We start from the raw sequence: 22523 nt of genomic DNA, 5'->3' as shown, positions 1-22523 counted from the left end.
GCCACTTTGTAGCTGCTGGAGTGCAAAACAAAGAGCATGAGAATGGCTGATTGAGGTCAAAGCAGAGATGGAAACCCAAGGATCTTCTTTCTATGACTATGCTAAAATAGACATTTCCTACAACCACAGTGGCTAACTAATCAAAAGCCAAACTCAGCATTCGATCCTGCAGGTTGCCAAATTGTATCAGTTGAATTCACAGATTCACCAAGTTTGTATGTGAAAGTAACAGGAGGAAAAGAGTAGGCTTCATGGGATTGAAATGTGTATATTTGCAAGAATTTGGAGAATTCTGAATATCAGCAAATATCTGGGACTTGTACAACAATGGGTTATGTTGATCAAGAAAAAGGAGAATCGTTTCATATGTGATTGAATTTATCAATATGGGTTCAATCAAGAGATTCTGCATTCAGTATTTTGGTTCGAGCTGCTGAGAGTAATTCTGTTTGGTTGAAGAAATTGAACTCAACAGTGGATCCTCTTTGAACTCCAATAACTTAATGGAAAAGAAAGAACCCAGCATCAGTAGAAAATATAAATGCAATACTGGATTTATTACGTAAGAATCATCTTCAAAGCCACAGTGTTCCTAGAAAAGATCCAGAATCCAATCCCTTAGCCAAGGCCTTGACAAGTGGAAGGAACACTTTCTAATGTGCTTTACTGGCTTTTCATTTCATAAGGGCTGGAAAGATCCAGCGGTTGCAAAAGCCAAGTAGTGGCAATTGGCCAGCACATGCTTAATGCACTTGGGCGCCACATTAGGCTGCAGGGCTAGCGTGGTCATCAGAATAGTCTTTCCCACAGAGATCTTAAGCAATAATTCATTGGCGATGAGGTCCCTAGGACAAAAACAAATGACTGCTCAGCTCACTAAGGTGCTACTTCCTTAGCATAAACCAAAAAAACTCCCAAGTCTGGTGAACAGCCCAGAACCATCATGACAGGCAGAGCATGAAGCACAGCACAGACTCGGTACCACCTGATGATGTAACTCAGCGGTTCCCTCCCCTCAAACCCTCCTCAACGCTGATTCCACTCCCCAGGGGTAATCATTTTCAGTCTTTTTAGGTTTGGTTCTTGTGAAAGATTTTATTTTCCGAAAGTGGCCACAACAATATCTTCCCACTCAAATGCTCTTCTTACAATGTCCCTTCGACATTCCTCCCAGTGATAGGTGGGATCTATGTCCTCTCCTCTTGAAATTGGGTGGGCTTTTGTGAATATTTTAGACCAACAGAATATGGCAGAAGTGACACTATGACTTCCTAGGCTGGGTCACTAAAGGTGATACAGCCTCCACTTCGCTCCCTGGAATACTTGCTCTGGAAGTGTTGGTCTCCAGTCTCCTGTCAGCAGTCTGAGTGCCTTGAGGCTGCTGTGCTGTGTAGAGGCCCAAACTAGCCCAGGCAGAGAAACCACGTGGAGAGAGCTGTCCCTAGATACTTCAGCCCTCTGCTACACCAGCCCCAGACACTGGGTGCAACTGTGCAAAGGACTCCTAGCTAGAACTGCCCAACCAAGCTCTTCCTGAATTCCTGACCCACAGGATCTGAAAGAGAAAGTAATTGCAGTTTTAAGCCATTAAGTTCAGCGATGACTTGCCATGCAAAAATTCCAAACAAACTGTGTTAGTCTGAGTGGGCAAGGGGAACTTGTATTAGATTTGTAATACTGCTCTAACAAATTACTACAAAGTTAATGGCTTAAACCAACACAGATTTATTACCTTGCAGTTCTGTAGGTCAGAAGTCCGATACGAGTCTCACTGGGCTAAAATCAGATGTCAGCAGAGCTGCATTCCTTTCTGGAGGCTCTAGGCGATAGTTTCCTTGTTCATTCAGGTTGTGGGCAGAATTCAATCCCTTGCAGTTGCAGGACTGAGGTCCCACGTCCTTGCGGGCTGTCAGCTGAAGGCTGTTCCAAGTTTCTAGAGTCCACCTACATTCCTTGGCTTATGGCCCCCTCCCCTCCATTTGCAAAGCCAGCAATGGTGAGTTGAGTCCCTCTCACGCTTAAAATCTTTCCTGGCTCTTCTAGTGTTGTTGCATCTCTCTGACCCACTTTCCTGCCTTCCTCTTCCACTTGAATTTTCTGTTTCTTTTTTATTAAGCTTTTTATTTTGAGATAATTGTACATTCACATATAGTTGCAAGAAACAAAACAGAGATCTCCTGTACCCAGTTTCCCCCCAGGGTAACATCTTGCAAAACTAGCACTATATCCCAATTAGGATATTGACATTGGTATCATCCAGCTGCAAGACTTTCCCTTGCTCAGGCTGGTCTCAAACTCCTGATTTCAAGTAATCCTCCTGCCTTGGCCTCCCAGAGTGCTAGGATTACAGGTGTGGGCCGAGAATTCTTTATATATCCTAGATACTAGCCCTTTGTCAGATACGTGGTTTGAAAATATTTTCTGCAAGTCTGCAGCTTACCTTTTCTTCCTTTTAACAAGGTCTTTTGCAGAGTAAAATTTTCAAATTTTGATGAAGCCCAATTCATCAGTGTTTTCTTTTATAGACTGTGCTTTTGGTGCCAAATCTATAAAGTCTTTACATAATCCTGGCTCTCAAAGATCATCTTCTATGGTTTTTCTAAACACTTTATAGTTTTACATTTAGGTCCACGATCCCTTCTGTATTAGGATGAATAGGATGTATACATAATAAAGAGATTTATTATAAGGAATTGGCTTATGCAATTATGAAGGCTGCGAATCCCAGGATCTGCAGGGTGAGTTGACAAGCTGGAGATCCAGGAGAGCCAATGTTTCAGGTCAAGCCCAAAGGCCATGGAAAAAGCCAATGTCCTAGTCTAAAGGTCATCAGGCAGAAAGAATTCTTACTCAAGGAAGGGTTAGCCTTTTTGTTCTATTCAGGCCTTCAATTGATAGGATAAGGTCCACTGATATTAGGAAGGGCAATCGGCTTTACTCAGTCTTCTGGGTTAAATGATAATCTCATCCAAAACACCCTCACAGAAATATCCAGAATAATGTTTGACGAAATATCTAGGTATTCCATGGCTTAGTCAAGTTGAAAAATAAAATTAGCCATCACACCTTCTTGAGTTAATTTTTGCAAAATGTATAAGCTTTAGGTCAAAATTTATTTATTTATTTATTTATTTATTTATTTATTGTTTATGGCTGTCCAATTGTCCTAGGACCATTTCATGAAAAGGCCACCTTTCCTCCATTAAATTGCTTTTTCATTTTTGTCAAAAATCAGTTGGGTGTATTTGTGTGGGCCTATTTCCAAATTCTATTGATCTATGTGTCTGTTCTTTGCCAATGCAACACAGTCTTCATTACTGTAGCTAAATAACCAGTCTTACAATCAAGTAGACTGACTCCTCCCGCTTTATTCTTCTTTTAAAAAGATGTGCTAGCTATTCTAGTTTGTTAGCCTTTACATATAAATTTTAGAGTAATCTTGTCTATATTTACAAAAATATTGCTAGAATAGGAAGATGCATTAAATAGGAAGAATAGGAGGTGCATTAAAACAGCAATCAAATTTCGAAAAAATTGACATCTTTACTATGTTGAGTCTTCCAATTCATGAACATGGTGTGTCTCTCTTTTTATTTAGATCTCCTTGGATTTCTTTTATCAGCATTGTGTAGTTTTCAGCATACAACTTCTATGTATGTTTTGTGAGAGTTACACCTATTTATTTCTTTTAGCAATTGTAAGTGAAATTATAGTTTTAATTCCAGTGTCCGCAAGTTCATGGCTACTATATAGAAATGCATTTTACTTTTGTATATTTGTTTTGTATCCTGCATCTTTGCTGGAGTTGCTTAATTCTGCTAGGTTTGTTTTTGTTTTTGTTGAGATTCCTAGGGATTTTCTGCATGATCAGTCATGCCATCTGCAAATAGGAATAGTTTTATTTATTCCTTTCTGATCTATATGACTTTTACTTCCTTTTTTTGCCTTACTACACTGGCTAGAACTTACAGCATTTTGTTGAATAAGAGTGGTGAGAGCAAGTATCTTTGCCTTGTTCTTGATCTTACAGGTAAAGCAGTCAGTCTTTCACCATTAAATATAATGTTAGCTGTAGATTTTTTTGTAGATGTTCTTTATCAAGTTGAGGAAGTTCCCCTGTATTCCTATTTTTCTGAGAGTTGTAATTATGAATGAGTGTCAAATTTTGTGAAATATCTTTTCTGCATTGATATTGATCGTGCATTTTTTCTTCTTTAGCTTGTTAATAATATGGTAGATTACATTGACTGAATTTCAAATATTGAACCAGCCTTGCATCCCTGGAATAAACTCTAGTTGATCATGGGTTTACTTATCTTACTGGAAGTAAGATTCGCCAGTGGAATTTAGAAATGATGGATTCTACTCCCAGGGAGTTGGCTCATTAGATGCCAAAATAAATGCAAAGTGACAAGAAAAAAGCTGAACATGTAATCCTTTGATTATTATTATTATTATCTGTAATAGCTGAAAGTAAGGGATAGTGTTGGGGCAGATCCTGAGGCTGGGCCAAGCTTGAATCCTGGCCAGTTTGAGCTGCAGCTGCTACCTCAGGGCCGCCTCCAAAGGGAAAAGTTATGCTGAACAACATATAGCAGACTGATTCCAAGACAATAGGGAAATAGAAAAGGGAGAGTGAATGAAATATTTAAACAGTTATTAAAAATGGTATGAATAAAGCAAGCAGTGGTGGTGTCAAAACAAAAGTCTTAATGCAGCACTCTCAGAGGCTGGGCGGCCCAATGGGAGCCTCTGCTGGTCCACTAACACTGAAGGGCCCTAAAAAAATCCATCCTAGTTCGGATAAATCCTAAAAGCTGCAAAGCAAAGATGACAAGGAGAAACCTGACCTCCAGTCGCCTCAGATGATGATATGCAATGTAATCAAGATTAAGAACTAAGGAGAGAAACTGGGTTCATTGGTCCAATCCCTGGCTGGGGGCCCAAAGCCAAATGTACATGAATAGGTAAATGGTCATGGATGGCAAAGAAACATTCCTGAAATTCCTTGGCATGGGAGCCCCATGCACTGTGGTTCTAAAACCTACTGGTAAAGTCCTAACAGAGGCTACAGGTAAATTGGGAAGATGTGGAAATACAAGGTTTGGTAGGATTAAGGTGAAATTTGGATAAAAACTGGAACATCTGAACAGATTCTATATGAAGTGGTTGCATCTCCTTATCATGAATGTACTCTGGGGGTGGATATTGTGTCTCCCCAAGGAGTTTCCCTTACCTGGTATTACAAAACGGAAGGCAGGTAAATCTGCCCATCAGGCAATTTGATTGGACATGCTAAATTGGAACAAATAAGATTGCCGAGCCCACATAAGTTGTTAATTTTAAAAAGTAGAGGATACCCGGTGGACAAAACATGTTCAGTGTCTGGTGCCTGAAAGGGTTTTCCTGTTTTTGGGAACCAATAAGAGTTAAATGGGAACCTGCAGGCCTGAGTTGCAATGCTCTGGGAGATAGTTTGGTCATATGTTATGACTGTCAGGGTGGCAGTCTGCCCTCGGTTCTTGGTGTGCTCTTGGCCAAAGAATGACCAGACACACCAAAGTGTCAAGTCCAGACTATTATCCTGGTTATCTGACTCCTTGCTTGGAAAAATCACCACTAGGGCCAAAGCCACGGAGTAACCTCAGGCAGGAAGCAGTTTCACATGAGCAGCTCATTACTGTACAACAAAAGGGGTGAGTCTCCGTGAGTGGACAGAGACAGACCGACTGACTCACTGACTCACTCTCCCTGAATTCTCAGATTGTTTCCTTTTATTAGCCCAGTCCCAGGGAAGGCTCTCAGGAGGTGTGGGATGTTATCAAATGATTGACGGGTGTCCTCAAAATTCCATCTGCCTATAAGAGCTCCCTCTCTGAAAACCCACCTTGGGGGCAGAGGTGAACCATGATGCAGATTCAAGCTAATGGCATAATAATTACCCTTAGGTTATTCTAGGTCACTTTGGAAATCTTATTATGCCTGGGCTGGGGAATTCTCAGATTGAGAAAACATTCCCTCTATCCCAGGTGTTGCTTGAGTTAGGATTAAGGGTGGGGCAACACCAAAATGGAGTGCGCATCCTTATCCTTCCTCCCAGGTGGAGCAATTCCTTAAGACAGCACCAAAACAGGGTACCCTTGTCCCTAGAAGAGCCAGAGATCCTAACTATCTACCGAATATGATGATGAACAGGACCAATTGTTGATGGCTGAGCAGATGTTAGTAATATGTCACTACCTTTTGACTCTTATTTTTCAGGTTATGTTTACTACCATATCTTGATACAGTATAACACCTAGCAGTGTTGGTGAGATTTTAATACTGATTATAATAATATTGATGGTCAAATGTGCTGGGAAATTGAGTTAAAAGCCTCCTACTTCACACTGGTTCCTCCAAATGTTGGACATATGTTCATTTGTCTGTAAGATAGCTTTGGCCAAAGGCCAGGTGGCAGCCTATGTAGAAAAGAATTCAGCCTTTTCTGAAAAGGTTAGGCCTTTGCCCTTGGCTTTTGGGAGGTCATGTATGTTATACTTGATTGGAGTGTCTTTGTTTAGACAAGAATTGGCCATGCCAGAAAAACCAACCATGTGATTTCGGTGGGGACTTTGTGTCATGCACTATCATCTGTCTAGTTGGAGATTGAGTTCAACGACGTGGACTATTAATCAAGCCTATGTAATGAGGCCCCAATAAAAATTCGGGACACAGAAACTCACATGATCTTCTTTGGTTGGCAATACTCCAAGCATATCGTCACATACCAATGCTGGCAGGGTCACACATTCTGACTCCATGGGAGACGACAACAGAAGATTTGCATTTGGAACTCTCCAAACTTTGCCCTATACATTTACTTCCTTGGCTTATTTTGATCTAGATTCTTTCCCTGTAATAAACTGTAACCACGAATACTCATAGCTTTCAGTGAGTTCCATGAGCCCTTCCAGTGAATTATCAAACCTGAGGGTGGTTTAGGGAGCTCCAAACTTGCACCGGTGTCAGAAGTCTTGGGGACTGTGCTCCCAAGCCTCGCGGCGTGGCTAACTCTGGACAGTAAGTCAAGAAGAGAAATACAGTACAGGATTTCTTCGGGGGTGTGACAAAAATGTTCTAAAATTTATGGTTGTGATCGTAGCACAACTCTGTGACTATAATAAAACCATTTATTACGCACTTTAAATCGGTGAACTGCATGGTAGCGTATGTGAATTAGATTTCAATAAAGCTGGTTTTGTTTTGTTTCGTTTTGTTTTGAACCTGCTTTGGTGAGCTCAACGACACGGAATCATCTAAGTGATTTTTCAAAACTCCACGTTAAGGTTTTCCGGTCCTGTGAAAAGCGAAAGTGGGCTGTGACCATTTCCTCAGTACACTAAGAAAATATGAAATGGAAGCCGGGATTTCAGGGCTTAATCTCCGGGCTTCCACACTGTCGTGCTCTGAGGTACGGTCCGGGCGGCGGCACTCACGAAATGGCGGAGCTCCCGAGGCCGGGGTGCTGCTGACGCTCGGCAGGAGGTTTTGGGAGGTCTGCAAACCTGCTCTGCGGGGTCCTAAGAGGCACCCTCAAAACGACCCAGGAGCAAGTCACCCAGCCCCTCCCAAGAGCGCTCGCAGGTGGCGCTGCCCCCTACGCGCTCGGGGACGCCGCGGTTCTGCAGGGCAGGTTGCGGGGCCCGTTCCCACGCCGGGGGCCGTACCGGACGCCCGAACCCCCCAGAAACTGTTCCGCCGGCGGCGGCGGCCTCAGAGCACCCCCGGCAGCCCCTCCCCGCCTGGGCGGCGCCCCTGCCCGGCTCCTCCTCTTCCCCTCCGCGCCGCCCCGCCCCGCCTGCGAACCCAAACACTGAGCCGCGCTGCGCGAGCCGCGCGAGACGCGCCGCCGCCGCCGCCGCCGCCGCCGCCGAGCCCAGCGCGCCTGTGCCTGCGCGGCCCCCGCCGCCGCGGCCGAGCGATGCTGCTGCTGGCGGCCGCCTTCCTCGTGGCCTTCGTGCTGCTGCTCTACATGGTGTCTCCGCTCATCAGCCCCAAGCCCCTCGCCCTGCCTGGGGCGCATGTGGTGGTGAGTGGCCTCCTGTTGCTGCGTCCCAGCCTCCCGGCCCGCTCGGCCAGCCGGCCACCGAGGCTGGGCCGCCGCCGTCCCTTTCTCCAGGCCAGGGTCCCCAGGAAGGGACGGCCAAATGGGGAGGGTCATCTGCCGCCGTCCACTCCGGCACTGTCACCTCAGGCCGAGCACCCGGCCTCCGAGGACCCTCCCTCCGTTGCACCTGGCTGCTCCTGGGGCTGGAGAGCGGTGCGACCGGGGGACAGCGCCAGCCCGCCGAGTTCCCGGGCTCCGGAGGAACCGTAGCTGCTCATTAATTCACGAGCATCCCTGGGATGTGGATATTTTGTTCTCCGCTTTCCCGATGAGTCAACTGAGGAATAGAGGGGCTGAGAAACTTTGCCAAGGACACAGCGGTCGGTGGCGCGCGGGGTGCGGAGCGCGGTGCCAGGGAGGGCGCAGACGCCGCAGGGTCGCGAGGGGGTGGACGGCAGGGAGGGCGGGTCCCAGCCGCCGGGACCCGCTGAGGCAGCTCGCAACTGGAAGATGGCCTGTGCGAGTGACAGGAAGAGCAGTTGCCAAAGGATTCCAGGAAGTGACTCTGAACCCAGTGGGCTGGCGGTCCTGGTTAGCGGCATTGGGACGCTTCTGTCCCGTCTGCACGCTTGTCTCTGAGCTCAGTCCGGGGGCTGCTGATTGCTGCTTCGAAGCAATCCTTTGCCATTACTTCAGAGTCAAAAGGGTGAGCCTAACGACACGGGTGGTGCTGTAGGAGTGAAGGAGATGTGGATGGGTTTGGTTTGTGTCCTGCCGGAAGCCCGCGTATTCAGCAATCCCTACTCTGCATGTGTGGCACCTTCCTTACCCTGAGAGAGAATGCTTCCCCGCCCTTGACCGTGTGCGGTAGCTTTCTCGTCTGCTTTCCTGCTCGGATCTCCCACCCCCAAAGCACACTGAGGCGGGGAGTTAGGAGTAAGGAGAGTTAGTTACTAAGCCGGCAGCACGTATCTTCCTGGCACATCAGCTCTGTATCTGCGCTCCGAGCCTCCCCACCCAGACGTTGTAGGATAAGATGGTCGTTTCTTTTAGTGTGCTTTAAATCTGGACAAGAGTTTGTGAATGAGACCGTGTATTTTCTTTAATTTCTCCTTTGTTAAAAAAAAAAAAACAAAAATTAGCTTATTTCCAACTCCTGCTATTCCTGATTGTGGAAGGGTAGGTAAGGAGTTGTCCAGATTCATTAAAACAAGAAAAACTATATAATCATACTAAACTCTGAAAGTTTCACAGCCACAAGAAAACGTATGCCACAAAAGCATGGATTCTTTCAGAACTTGTGCTTGCAGAGGATAATTTGGAAAAAAGTAATGCCATAAGCAGAATGAAAATTTTGATTCCTTGTTTATAAGACATTTTCACTTAACCCTGACTGTAGTCCTTGCAGCCCCATGAAGCCGCAGGCCATAGGTAAGATGAGTAAATGTCATGTCTGGTTGGGATAGACTAAGGAGAGTTTCTTATTTTTACCATTCCACTTTAAAACAAAGGATTATTATTTCACACTATAAATAAGGTGAGAATGACTTGAATAATTCGTACGGGTGTTACCATCTGTCATCTTTTTTAATGTCCTAAGAAGAGTGAAAGTGCAATTATTTTTCCTGAGATTTTTTTTAAGACTAGACTGGGTGGTTTTAGGAGGGGGAGCTAATCTTTAGACTGTCGGCTTGTGTGGAAGTATGAACAAACTTATAACTATTGTCTCATTTTTAGAAAAATTCTTGTATGTTGGTGTTATCCATCTAATTACAGTAGCAAAACTGCAGCAAGTCTCACACAGTATGTAGTTATTTATATATCCCCCCTTTTTGGAGATGACTGGATAGGAGTAGCTCTGGCAGCAAACAGTCCCCTCTGTTGCCCTTAATAAGAGCTATATGATGTGATTAAGATAGTAACACTTAAAAATTATTTGCAATGAATAGTAAGAGGGAATGATAAAGGAAATTGAACTATTATCTTTAGTGTGTCCCGTCTGGGCTCGATTCAGCAGCAGTTGTCTGGCAACTCAATAGACATTTATCACTTTTTTCAGCCCTTGTGGAAATCCCTTATATTTTCTTATAACATTCAGAATAACATGGCCAGTTGGCATAAGTGTATTCTTAGATACCTTCTAAGAACTACCTAACTTGACTAGGTTAATTTCCCACAAACCACAATCCAAAAGCTGACGTCATACTCTTCTTGTGATCAGGTTTAAACCTGTTTCTTGCTTTGCAGTAAATTTACACAGCTAGCTTACCTATACATGGTCTAGAAAAAGGACAATGATAGCAATAGCTTAAAATCTACAGAGCATTTCAGAGCATACACATTTTCTCAATAACGTCATAATTTCCATTTCCATCAATTCATTGAATAACAAATAGGGAAATTTTATTTACAAGTTTTTTTTGGCATTGTACTTTTCATAGAAATGATATCATACACCAGTTGGCAAATTAACATAGGCAAGCATTTCTTTAGCAACTGCTTTTGCAAGGTGCTGTTCTAGGAATGAGTGAAATCAGTTGGACTTGGTTCTCATCCGTAGAGAACTGATGTCTGGCAAGGGAGCTAAGATATGTAAGTAACTGCACAAGGTAGATGCGACAGCTGAAGGATAGGACTGGGTAATAGAGTCAGGAAAAGCTTCATGGAGGAGGGGATGTTTGAGCTGGGCTCTGTAGGATGGGTAGGGTTTGGAAATGTAGGTGTGTGTGGCATGTGGGTGGAGGGACATCCAAGCAGCAGAGACAATGAAACAGGAACATTTTTGGAGGTCCTGCCAGTTGCTATGGAATTGTCATAGCTGGTGCTATTTAATAAGCCAAAACAACCCATGAACTATCCCTGTAGCAAAGACCTCCTCAGAGGCAACCGTTAGCCTAGGCAATAGGTATATTTTTACAGCAACCTTCTGTAGATAATTGGTTAATTATCCACCAAGGAAATCTCTTCAGTAGTGGCAAGTTGACGCTAAAGAGTTATAAGGGATGCCTGTGAGTCACATGGAAGTAGATGCATTTGTGTAGGAGGCTCTCCACGATGATTTGAAAATCGTGGGATGGGGTCACAGCTGTTTCTTACAGCATGATTTATGTATAACAGTAAAATATTAAGAAATAATCTGAATGTCTGAGCATAGGGAAATGGTTAAGTTTGGATATAGCTATTTAATGCAATATTGTGAAGCCTTTTAATTTTTGACATAAGACATTACGATATAATTTTTTTAAAAACAGGATACCGTACCATGCAATATTATATAATTTGCATGGGGACAAAATGACTACAAAGATAATGTTGCATTTGTCTTATTCAGTGAAATATATATCGAATCCCTGTGCTAAGGGAGGAGTTTATGGGGAGGTGATAGGAAAGATGGTTAAGAATCAAGTAATCACACAAATAAATGTATGGCTGTTTGATTTTGTGTGTGCCATAAGGTAGAGAGGAAGGTATGCGGTGCTGAAAAGTAAGGCGGGTGGGGCTGAGGAGGCAGCAAAGGCTTTCCTGAGGAAGTGATATTTGAGCTGAGATTTGATGGGTGAGTAGGTGCCAGTTAGATGAAAAGAGGGGAGGGGAGCATTCTTGGCAAGAGAAATAGAATATGCAAAGGCACTGTGGTTGGAAGGTACATGGAACTATGGAACTGAAAGACAGCCAGTATGGCTGAGCTATAGATAATGAGGGGAAAAATAGTGTAAGAAGAAAACCTTTACTTTTCAGATTTTTCTTATGAGTATATATTACTTTTATAGAAAGCACTTATTGCAAATATCATAAGATATATACAGGTGACCATTCTTGTAATCTGTTGTAGTCATACTCAGAGGTACAGTAAGGAAATAAGATTCATTTGGATTTGGAATCAGAGGCAGACTAATGCCTTATTTATTAGCTAGACTTATAGGTTACTTTTTTGCCAATGAACTCAGAAAAGTATCCTAAGTGTGCAATTTATGCTTCAGTACTGAAAACTGTCGAAGCAGCAAGCCCTACTGACAGTCTTTCATGCTTGCACTTACTCCAATTGTTGAGTTTGGTATGAAGAAGATACAGTAGCTAAACATTTAGGTCTTGTAGATTCATTTCTAGAGCACATCATAGTTATTTTTAAAAATAGCTATTTTTAAATTAAGGTTTTTAAAAATCTTCCTGCAGAGGGGAAATTTCAAGTGCTAAGAAGATTTTATGATTTTTGTTTTTAGGTTACAGGAGGTTCCAGTGGCATTGGGAAGTGCATTGCTATCGAGTGCTATAAACAGGGAGCATTTATTACTCTGGTTGCACGAAATGAGGTAAGTCTTCTAGGTTTGTTATTACTAACTTACTTATTCAACTTTACATTAGTCAAAGAGGCTTGCTAAACTTCTTAGCATTCACAACTGTACTGGAAAGTGCTTGGCTTCCTTAATTTGAGATGTGATTCCTGAACTACTGGTTCTTTCTCCTATGTAGGCCAAATACTTCTCAACTGAAGTCAGGTCAGCTCAATAGATGTTTATTTATGTTTATTAACATATTAGGCAGCACCATCATAGATACCGCAGATCTTGAGTTGGAAGAGGCCGAGGCATAGTTAAGTAGCACACCTGGCCATAGGAAGCCAGGCAGGGCCCTGTCAGGCCAGAGGCATTGGAAGCAGTGATTCTGGAGCTGATACCTGAAGGTGTGTAGGTGTTTCTCTGTGGTTTCTCTGTATAATTTACTTATGACATGATAGATATCTCTAGTGAAATCTAGACACCACAGAGGAGTCTCATTCCTCCCTAGAAGTTTAGCATAACATGTTTTTCTCAGTCAAGTTGATGCAGGATCTGTTTTTCTTTCTTCAGAGTCTATTATTCTTACCAAAGTTGTTTTTGGAGTGCAAAGCAGTGATACTGTGCGCACACAAACTGTCATGAAGTCCTCTTGCTCCCATATGGGGGCCAGGGGATAGTGACCATAGCTGCCCTGTCCACTGCTGCTATTCTGTGTGTGGCACATAGCACGTGCTCAGAGATATTTGCTGAATGAAGAAATGAAGGGAGGAATGATGGAGAGTGTGGGAATGCCAGCATGGCATCGTTGCTTGGGGATTTTGGATTCACCTACGCCAAAGGATGGTAATAGTGTGGTAACTGCTCAAGTAGGGCATGGACAGCGGAACAGAGCCCAGTGGGAATGGCAGGTCAGGGAGGGCCTTTGGGGGAAAGTGTTTAAATAATGACACAGAATTAGGCCTGGTCACCCACAATTTCTTTTAAAAACCAAGAAAGGCAGAATTAGCTACCTGTCTTTTATTTATAGCTTTACTTCTCTAACAGTGAATTTGCTTTGTCATTGAAGCCACTTTATGTGAATGAAAACACAAATTTAATGAAATGGCATCTTGTGAGTTTTAAACAATGCCATTGTTTGACTCAAGATAAATCAAAATGGAGGCAGGGGAGCCCCGTGTTTCAGGTGTTCAGGAGCTCTTAGAGGGTGAGCTGACGAACCTCTGGCATCAAGAAATTCTTTTTCTTTTTTTTAATCTAATGTTCTTTTTCACTGTGGTGCCAGTGTTAGGAACCAGGCTGCACAACAGGAGGTGAGCAGCAGGTGAGCAAGCAAAGCTTCATCTGTGTTTACAGCTGCTCCCCATCACTTGCATCTCTGCATAAGCTCCGCCTCCTGTCAGATCAGTGGTGGCATTAGATTCTCATAGGAGCACAAACCCTACTGTAAATTGCGCATGCGAGGGATCTAGGGTGAGCGCTCCTTATGAGAGTCTAATGCCTGATGATCTGAGGTGGAGCTGAGGTGGTGATGCTAGTGCTGGGGAGCGGCTGCAAATATAGGTTTATCATTAGCAGAGAGGTCTGACTGCACAATAAATGTAATATGCTTAAATCATCCCAAAACCATCTCGCCCACCCTCTCCAGTCCGTGGAAAAATTGTCTTCCACAGAACCAGTCCCTGGTGCCCGAAAGGTTGGGGACTGCTGCTTTTTTATTCCAATCTCAGCAAAGTCAAGTTTTATGTATCTTTAGTAATAGAACAATGTATTTTTTTATAGACACGTTCAGGTTTAGAAACCTTACATGTCCTTTGGAAGAATTTTCTTCCCCTTTTTTCTTCTCTATATCATACTATTATTTAAGTTACTTTTGTAACAAATTAAGATACTATAATCCAATGTCTGTTTTCTTGAAAGTAAGTAAAACAAACAAAATTGAGACCTTAGAGGAATTATTCAGTTACTTGGTAGCTTTGCTTGTCTTCAGAGTATTTTATAAAGTAGCCAGGTAGAGGTTTACCCATTTCAGCTACAAAGTGATTTTTACTATATTTGCTTTTATAGTAGAGGAGGAAAAGTTTGGACAATATCTTATGAAAACACTCTTGACACGGAATGACACATACCTTTAAATTTGAAAGCATTTCACATTAATATGTTTGCTCTTGTTTTAATTCATAACTTAATAATGTCAGATCAAACCATATGTTAGAACTGGAGCGTGACCATCAGCAGTTAATACTGTTAATTGGGATTTTGAGGTTCATTTATTTTTCTATTATCTTTCTCTGCAGTGAATTTAAAAACCTGTTATCACTTATTCATATCTTAACATACTTTACAGCTTTTCTTCCCTAGACTGTGGCCCAGTCCACCTGTGCAATGTAGATACTGTTTTGTGTATTTTCTAGAATTTAACAAATAATACTTAGACAAATACTTAGGCAAATAACTGCTTTTTCTTTCATTTTCAACAGACAGACATAAGTATAGACAATCACCAGAACTAATCATTCCATGTTGCTTTCAGGACAAGCTGCTGCAGGCAAAGAAGGAAATTGAAAAGCACTCTATTAATGATAAACAGGTAAATCTCTGTCTTCAGAATGTATTTTCTGACATCATCAACACACTTACATAAAGGAAAAAAAGGATTACTTCAACTGTGAATAGTTACCTAAAAGCATATATGATTTTCCTAATTAAAACACATATTACACTCTTTTTAAAAAGGTAAAATTGTTTGAATTGCCTAGGAACTCAGGTTATACCAAAAAAAAAAAAAAAGAAAGAAAAAGAATAGACTGAACACACATCCACAAATGGTCGAGTAACAGAATGTTTTACTAGAAAATGATTTCATTTAAATTATTTATTTAAATGAACTTTATATAAGTGCTTAAGAGGAAAGAGGTATTTAAAACATATATTTCAGTATAAAACATAATAACAAATTAATCACCATATACCCATCACCCAGCCTATGGAATAGAATTTATCAGGGTCTCCGAAGCCCCCTGTGTGCTCTATGGCAGCCTCATCTCCCTTGTCTTATTTCTGGAGGCAACCCCCACCCTGATTTTTGTGTTGCTCCTTCCTTTGATTTTCTGTACAATTTTATCATGTATGCACGTGACCCTAAATAGTCTGTTGTTCCGTTTTGCTTCTTTTTGAACTTATGGTATCATTCTCATTTATTTATTTATATATTTATTTTGAGATAGAGTCTTGCTCTCTTGCCCAGGCTAGAGTACAGTGGCGTCATCATGGCTCACTGCAACCTCAAACTGCTGGGCGCAAGCATCCTCCCGCCTTAGCCTCCCCAGTGGCTGGGACTACAGACGTGCCACTACAAGCTATTTTTCTATGTTTTGTAGAGATGGAGTCTTGCTCTTGCTCAGGCTCGTCAGTTCTTCTTCTTTTTTTTTTTTTTAACAGTCTTTATTGAGATATATAATGATTCAGACACCATACAATTAATTGACCCATTTCAAGTGTACAATTCAGTGGTTTTTAGCATAATCACAGAGTTGTACAACTATCACCAAAATCAATTTTAGAACATTTTCATCACCCCGTAAGGAATCTCTGTACCCATTAGCAGTCACTCCCCCTTCCCTCCCAACCTCTTCCCAGCCTCAGGCCATCACCAATCTACTTTCCGACTCCGTAGATTGGTATAACATCATTCTTCATGCTTTCTTGTGCAACTTTATTTCTTTACCTGGTATTATTTTAAAAATTCATCTATGTCGCCACATGAAGTAGGAGTTCATTCTTTAACTGCTATCTCCTATTATATGTAAGGCTACCTTTTGTTCATCAGTTCTACTATTGGTGGATATTTAAGTTGTTTCCATTTTTTTTATTTGTTTGTTTTGTTTTTTGCTTTCGGAAGAGTTTTCACTATGTGTCTTTATACACATGTACAAGAATGGTGCATACCTAGAAATGGAACTGCTGAGTAGTAGTGTGATGTGTGTCTTCAACCTCACCAAGGTGGTCACAGTCCCACCACTTGGATTTCAGTTCCTGTTGCTCCACATTCTTGCCAACTGTTGGTATTGGCAGACTTTAATTTTTGCCTTTTTGATAAGTTTTAGATAGTATTTCACTGTGGTTTTAATTGCCTTTTCCCCTCTTCAGAATAGGTTAGAGATCTTTCCATGCCAATTAAATAAATCTGCCTCATTTTTTTAAACCACTGCAGCAGAGTTAAATAAACCAGCGTTTATTTAAATTAGTTCCCTGTTGCTGAGCTGTTCCCATTCTTTTTGTTTGTTTTTGCTATTGCAATCTGTGCCGCAGGTGAAACTCCTCGTCCGTATCTCCTGCATACGTGTGAGTTTTTCTCTATGACTATGGCCTCTGCCTGTACCCTTTTCTCCGAAACCCACAAACATTAGAAGAACACCAACCCCCGCCCCCATTCTTGCCATACTCCTGTAGCTTCTGATAGAGAAAGGAGTGTGGTGTGAACCACGGATCCTGAATGCTCACGGCCAAGGCCAGTCTTGCCTGCTGCCATCACCACCTCTGCCCTCCCTTCATCTATCAGTGCGTTAGGACAGGTGGAAAACTTTGCTTTCATATCAAGGAAGGGAGATTATCCGGGCCGGGGTGGGCAAAAGTGAGCTTGATCCTTTGGCCGTCCCACCGGGCTTGTGTGGGCATTTTTTTTTTTGGTGCCTTTTTAATAACAAAATTTTCTAAAAATTTCATTTGTGGTATAGATTTTATTTACAGTAACTGATCTAATATTGTATGAAAAGGCATGCTTTAAAAGTAATCATATGATTCCTACTGCCTTTGAAAAATGTTTTCTGTGTGAGGATGTAGAGATAGAATCCACTTTCAGCCAAGGACAACCCCTCTAGGCTGGAATACTTCAGGTTATGTTTCTGAAGGTGGCATTTACTTTTCTTAGAAATTTAAATCATTTGGACGGGGTTCCTTCTTGCATTAAATAAAACTTCCTGCCCCTAAGACAATGGGTCCCTTTTTATTCAGCCCTTTGGCATGGCTTCTCAGAGCAGGAGAGAATCTTGGTCATCACTGGCTTCTGACGGCCTTATTTACCGTGGAGGCCACTGCACCCTTCTCAGGTTCTACTCGACTAGAAAGTGAAGAGCCAGGATTGGAACCCAGGCTTCTCACTGGACTCCTCCCAGCCCCACGTGGGTGCATATTGTTTCAGCATGGATGTGCCTCCTGTACACACGCGTTCTCTCTCCCTGTTAGTTTGCCAGCCAGTCTCAAAAAGGAAGAATTAATGGAAGGCTGAGAAATTGAGAACACCTTTCTGCTTCTTACAATGACCTCCTTTGGAACATGGAACATTCCTCTGTTGGAGGTCTAAGCCCTGGATCTGAAAACACTACTCGAAAAGGAAAATCAAAAGGGCTCTTGATGTCTTTTTCATAAATTTCTATCAAAGTAAGCACCCAAGTCTGTGCTTCCTCCCTTTCTTCCTCTTTGCTTTTCTTCTCTTTTTTCTTTTCAAAGTCTAAATGCAACTGTTGTCTGTGGTGAGCACAGGCTGCGCTCTTCCCCACCATCACTCTGCTGTGGCCCCCTGAGCATGGCTGGGTTTGTCCTGGGGGGGCTCTGGGGTCTGCTTGGTGTCCCTTGTCCAGACAATTTGTGAGTGGCCTGATCAGCTCCAGAGTCAAGGGTCTCAGGCAAACCTCAATGCCACTCTGCGCCCAGCTCAGGTCTGATGGGCCAAGATTGACCCTCGGCCTTCCTCGTCACATAAAGTCCTGTGGTCCACTTGGTCTGTCACTGACTCAGTCCCCAGCATGGGCCCAAGCTGAGGTGGCTTCTGGAATAGGTGTTTGCTCAACACTTTGTTCCACCTGCTGATATTGAATCTCAACAAGGTCGTCATAGCCAGTACTGCTTCAAGGGGAGTATTTTTAAAAATTTATTATGTTTATTATTATTCTTTTTAACAATTTCATTGAGATATAATTTATATATAATAAACCACACTCATTTGAAGCGTATAGCTCAATGGCTTTTGACAGATGAAACACCACTGCAGTCAGGCACAGGGCATTTCCATCGCTCCCCAAAGTCTGCCCATGCCCTTTCCAAGTTCTTTCCATCTTCTACTCCTGGCTGCATGGCCCCTGATCTACCTTTTGTCACTATAGATGAGTGGCATTTCAAGAGGAGCATTTTTACATTTCTTAAAACATTCTTTGGAGTTTGTTTAACTCTGAAAACTGCCAAGAAAATTAGACTCTACTAATTGTATTGTCAGCAGATTTCAAACACTACAATCTATATGTTCAAAATTGGCCTTCTTCTTTATTGGAAAGAATTGCCTTTAATTTTAAAAACATCTTTTAAAAATAGTTTTGACATCTGCATATTTTTGATGATTTTTTTTCTTTTTTAACAGGTGGTGCTTTGTATATCAGTTGATGTATGTCAAGACTATAACCAAGTAGAAAATGTCATAAAACAAGTAAGAGGTTGGGCTAATTGGAATTAATCCTCTTGACTTTTGATTGGTTCTTACCATTTTGCTGTGTGACTTGGAATTGGTAAATCTTCCCTATAGGTTTAACAGTTTAAATGTTATTTATTAGCATTGATTTGCTGCTATGGTTTTTCTCTTCTCTTTCATAATGCCTGCTCTGCTACATTTTTCTAGGCACAGGAGAAACTGGGTCCAGTGGACATGCTTGTAAACTGTGCAGGAATGTCACTGTCAGGAAAATTTGAAGATCTTGAAGTTAGTACTTTTGAAGTAAGTAAAAATGTTCACTCACTAGGGTAGCCCATATACTAAAAGTAGAATAAGCCCTGGGTAAAGGCTTTAAGATGGAAACAAATGAATGCATTCAGATGTTCGTGGAAGTGTGAGAGGACCAGAAGAAGGCTGAACAAGGCTTTGGTCCCAGTGCCATGACTATTTAACCTTAAGAATTTAGACAAGTTTCTCAACCTTGGTTTTCTCAGCTGTGAAATGGGATTGAAACCTCTAACCCGACACGGATCACTTCAGCGATTCGCTGAGGTGGTATTTTCAAGAGAGCACTTGATAATCCAAGAGATGTTAGATGTTCAGGTCAAGTTCACATCATGTATTATTAGCAAGGAGAAACCAAAACTATTGGAGGACAGACTTGCTAGACTTCTCAAATAAAGGTAAAAAGATAATGCATCTATTGATGTTTCTATTTTTAAACAGATTTGCCAAGGAACCTCTCTTAGTAATTTATTTAAGCATCAAAAAATAGACATTAGATTTGAAATCTTTTTAAAGTGCACAGCATTTTTTAGTTGGCAGCACATCAGCCATCAAAAAGATGGCTTAATGTTCTCTTGAGTCTTCATCGTAATAATGGGTTTCAAATGCTTGACTTTGTGAAGTTAAATTACATTCCACTTTTGTAGGAAAAGAGACGCTGAACCAGCAGCATCTGGTAGGCTGGGGAAAGCACCATTAACTCTGTGGTTTACTTAAGACAAGTCAGGAGAGTCAAGAGGTGGACACAAGCAGAGTGATGGAACTCGAGTATCGTAAGACTCCTTTATCAAGTAGGCGTAAAAGAGAGCTGTCTAGGCCCGTGTACCTTCATTGGTAAGGAATGGAAGGCAGATTTCCAAGATTATTCCACTGTCTATATATAGGATCGATTAGGGAAAATAGTTTTTATAGTAGTATAGACATGCAGTGATCAAGCAGAAGACTTGGAAGGTAGCCAGAAAAAGAGGAGTAAGTGGTGAATGTGTGTGAGAGGGTGCATGCAAGATGTAGGAGAATCGGCAGACTCACTTGACTAAATGTGGGGGATTCAGTGGATTGAGGAATACAGAAGTGCATGGTTGTGATAAATAAATGCACAGCTGTGATGTCAGGACCTCAGGAAGTGGGGCGTGTCTGTTGGGGGCAGCAGCAGTGGAGATTGGCTGATGGAAGCACCAGGATAATTGAGGTTTTGTGGAGGTGTGTCATTGTGAACAGGAAGAGAAGAAACTGAGGTTTTAATAACAGGTGAATGTGTGTCGGTATCCATGACAAGGAGAGAGGTGGAGCAGGGGAGATGAGGGAAGACATAAAAATATATAGAGTGAGTATAACATGAAGCATGGTGAAATATAAAAACATGCACAATTCCAATCTTTGTAAAAAACTAACTTTACTCTTAACCTTTTAGCCTCCATTCACACTGCCATTTCCTTCCTTCTCTTTCTTTCTTTTAAAAAACAAAATCACAATTTATTTCTTTTCCATGACCACCATCATCTTTCCACACCTGTGCCACCCACATGGACTATTTGTTGTGCTGTTTCCCAGCGGCAGGGTACAGTCAGAAAACAAGGTGGGCTTTGGCATCAGGTTAAACCGGTTTCAAGTCTTAACTCTAATGGTTCCAAGTCTGACCGTTTACTAGCAAAGCATTCTGCTTTCTTCTGGCATCAGCTTTCCTTCCAGCCTCAGCTTCCATCTCTGTAAAATGGATATAGAGCTCACAGAGCTGTGAGCATTAAGTAGCATAATGTCTGCCCGTGTCAGCTGTTTAATAAATGCTAATCTCCTCCCCCTTTATTCGTTCAATCCACATATATTCAAGCGAATATCTGGTGTGTCAGTGTTGTTCTGGGGGTGCCGTGGTGAGCAAGGAAATAAAGTCTTGGCCTAAGTAAGGTAGGGCAGGCCGTGATGGGCAAGCAGATAAGCGGTAGGAGAATTATTTTTAAGTTTTCTTTTGTCCTTTGATTGTCTCCGCTTTGTGTGTGTGTTTATTTGATCTAAGAGGCCAATGTCTCAGTCTTTCGTGTTAGAGGCTTCGCTGGGAAGTCTGGTTGCTTTCTGAGGGGTTGTTATCTGGGCCTTATCTCCGGGGGAAGTTTCTGTGTCAGTATCTGTAGACTTTGTCTCCTGGGTTGGTTAGAAGCCCTGAGAAGAGTCTTCCAGCTCCTACCTAGGAAGTACAGGCCCGTCCATGGTGGAGCTGGGGAAGACAGCTGGCCTCTCAGTGTTCAGTGTCTAGACAGACTTTCACTTAAACCTCTCGCTTTATCTAGACTTACTCTCTAGAAACTAAATCTCCAGTCTCCTCCAGGCCAGAAGAGGGGCACAGATCTGCTCTATGGGGAGGGAAAAGGCATCTAGGATCTGACTGCTTTTTTCTTTTTGTCATTGTCACACATCGATTTTTTTTAAATTGAGGTGAAATTCATTTAACATAAAATTAACCATTTTAAAGGGAACAGTTCAGAGATGTTTCGCAGATTCACAGTGTTATACGACCTCCACCTCTATCTAGTTCCAAAACATTTTCATCACCCTAAAGGGAAACCCTGTACCTACTAAGCAGTTGTTCCCTATTCCCTGTTTTCGTCCCTGGCCACTGACAACCACGAAGCTGTATTCTGTCTCTCCGGATATTTTGTATGAATGGAATCACATGATATATGCCCTTTTGTGTCTGGCTTCTCTCACTTAGCATAATGTTTTGAGGTTCATCCACATTGTAGCAGGTATCAGCGCTTCATTCCTTTTTATAGAGTGATAATGTTCTGTTGTGTGGATGTACCACATTTTGTTTATCTAGCTGGCATTTTGTTTGTTGATGGACATTTGAGTTGTTTCTAGCTGACTGCTTTAAACAGATTCATAGTCCATACTCCTGACTTTCAGCCCTGTGTCCACCCACCCCTACCCCCGACCCCAGAGATACTTGGTGCGGCTTGAGCCGGTTGGGACTCTGTGGTGCAATCCTGTTTTTCAGTTTCTCCCACTTAGCTTTCATGTTCCTGTGGCTGGCTACGTTAGTTATCACTTGTCATTCTGTTCTTCAGCTTCCTAAAGGTTATTGCTGCTGTTATTTTATTTATTTATTATTGGTTGATTGACCGATGGATTGAGACAGGGTCTCACTTTGTTGCCTGGGCATGAGAGCAGTGGCATCATCATAGCTCACTGAAACCTCACACTCCTGGGCTCAAGTGATCCTCCTGCCTCAGCCTCCCGAGTTGCTGGGACTACAGGTACACGCCACCACACCTGGCCAGTTTTTCTATTGTTTGTGGAGATGGGGTCTTGCTATGTTGCCCACGCTGGTCCTGCCTAAATGCCTAACCTTAATCCACCTGTCGTGGCCTCCCAAAGTGCTAGGGTTATAGGAATGAGCCAC

The 22523-nt window shown here is 42.3% G+C and overlaps 1 protein-coding gene across 1 annotated transcript in view; it reads left to right on the top strand.

Moving 5' to 3' along the window:
* The first annotated feature begins 7814 nt into the window (after nucleotides 1-7814).
* Nucleotides 7815-22523, top strand: part of KDSR (3-ketodihydrosphingosine reductase) — a 34264-nt gene continuing 19555 nt past the window's right edge. The window contains exons 1-5 of the mRNA XM_012645283.1: nucleotides 7815-8071; nucleotides 12310-12399; nucleotides 14897-14953; nucleotides 18776-18841; nucleotides 19031-19126. Of these exons, the coding sequence (XP_012500737.1) occupies nucleotides 7964-8071; nucleotides 12310-12399; nucleotides 14897-14953; nucleotides 18776-18841; nucleotides 19031-19126 (417 nt within the window). The 5' untranslated portion in view covers nucleotides 7815-7963. The remainder of the gene's footprint in view (nucleotides 8072-12309; nucleotides 12400-14896; nucleotides 14954-18775; nucleotides 18842-19030; nucleotides 19127-22523) is intronic.

Source organism: Propithecus coquereli, unplaced genomic scaffold, assembly GCF_000956105.1.
Source record: "Propithecus coquereli isolate 6110/MARCELLA unplaced genomic scaffold, Pcoq_1.0 Scaffold229, whole genome shotgun sequence".
Classification (NCBI taxonomy): domain Eukaryota; kingdom Metazoa; phylum Chordata; class Mammalia; order Primates; family Indriidae; genus Propithecus; species Propithecus coquereli.
Note: the sequence above shows the minus strand (reverse complement) of the source record. Positions and strands in the feature narration are given on the sequence as shown.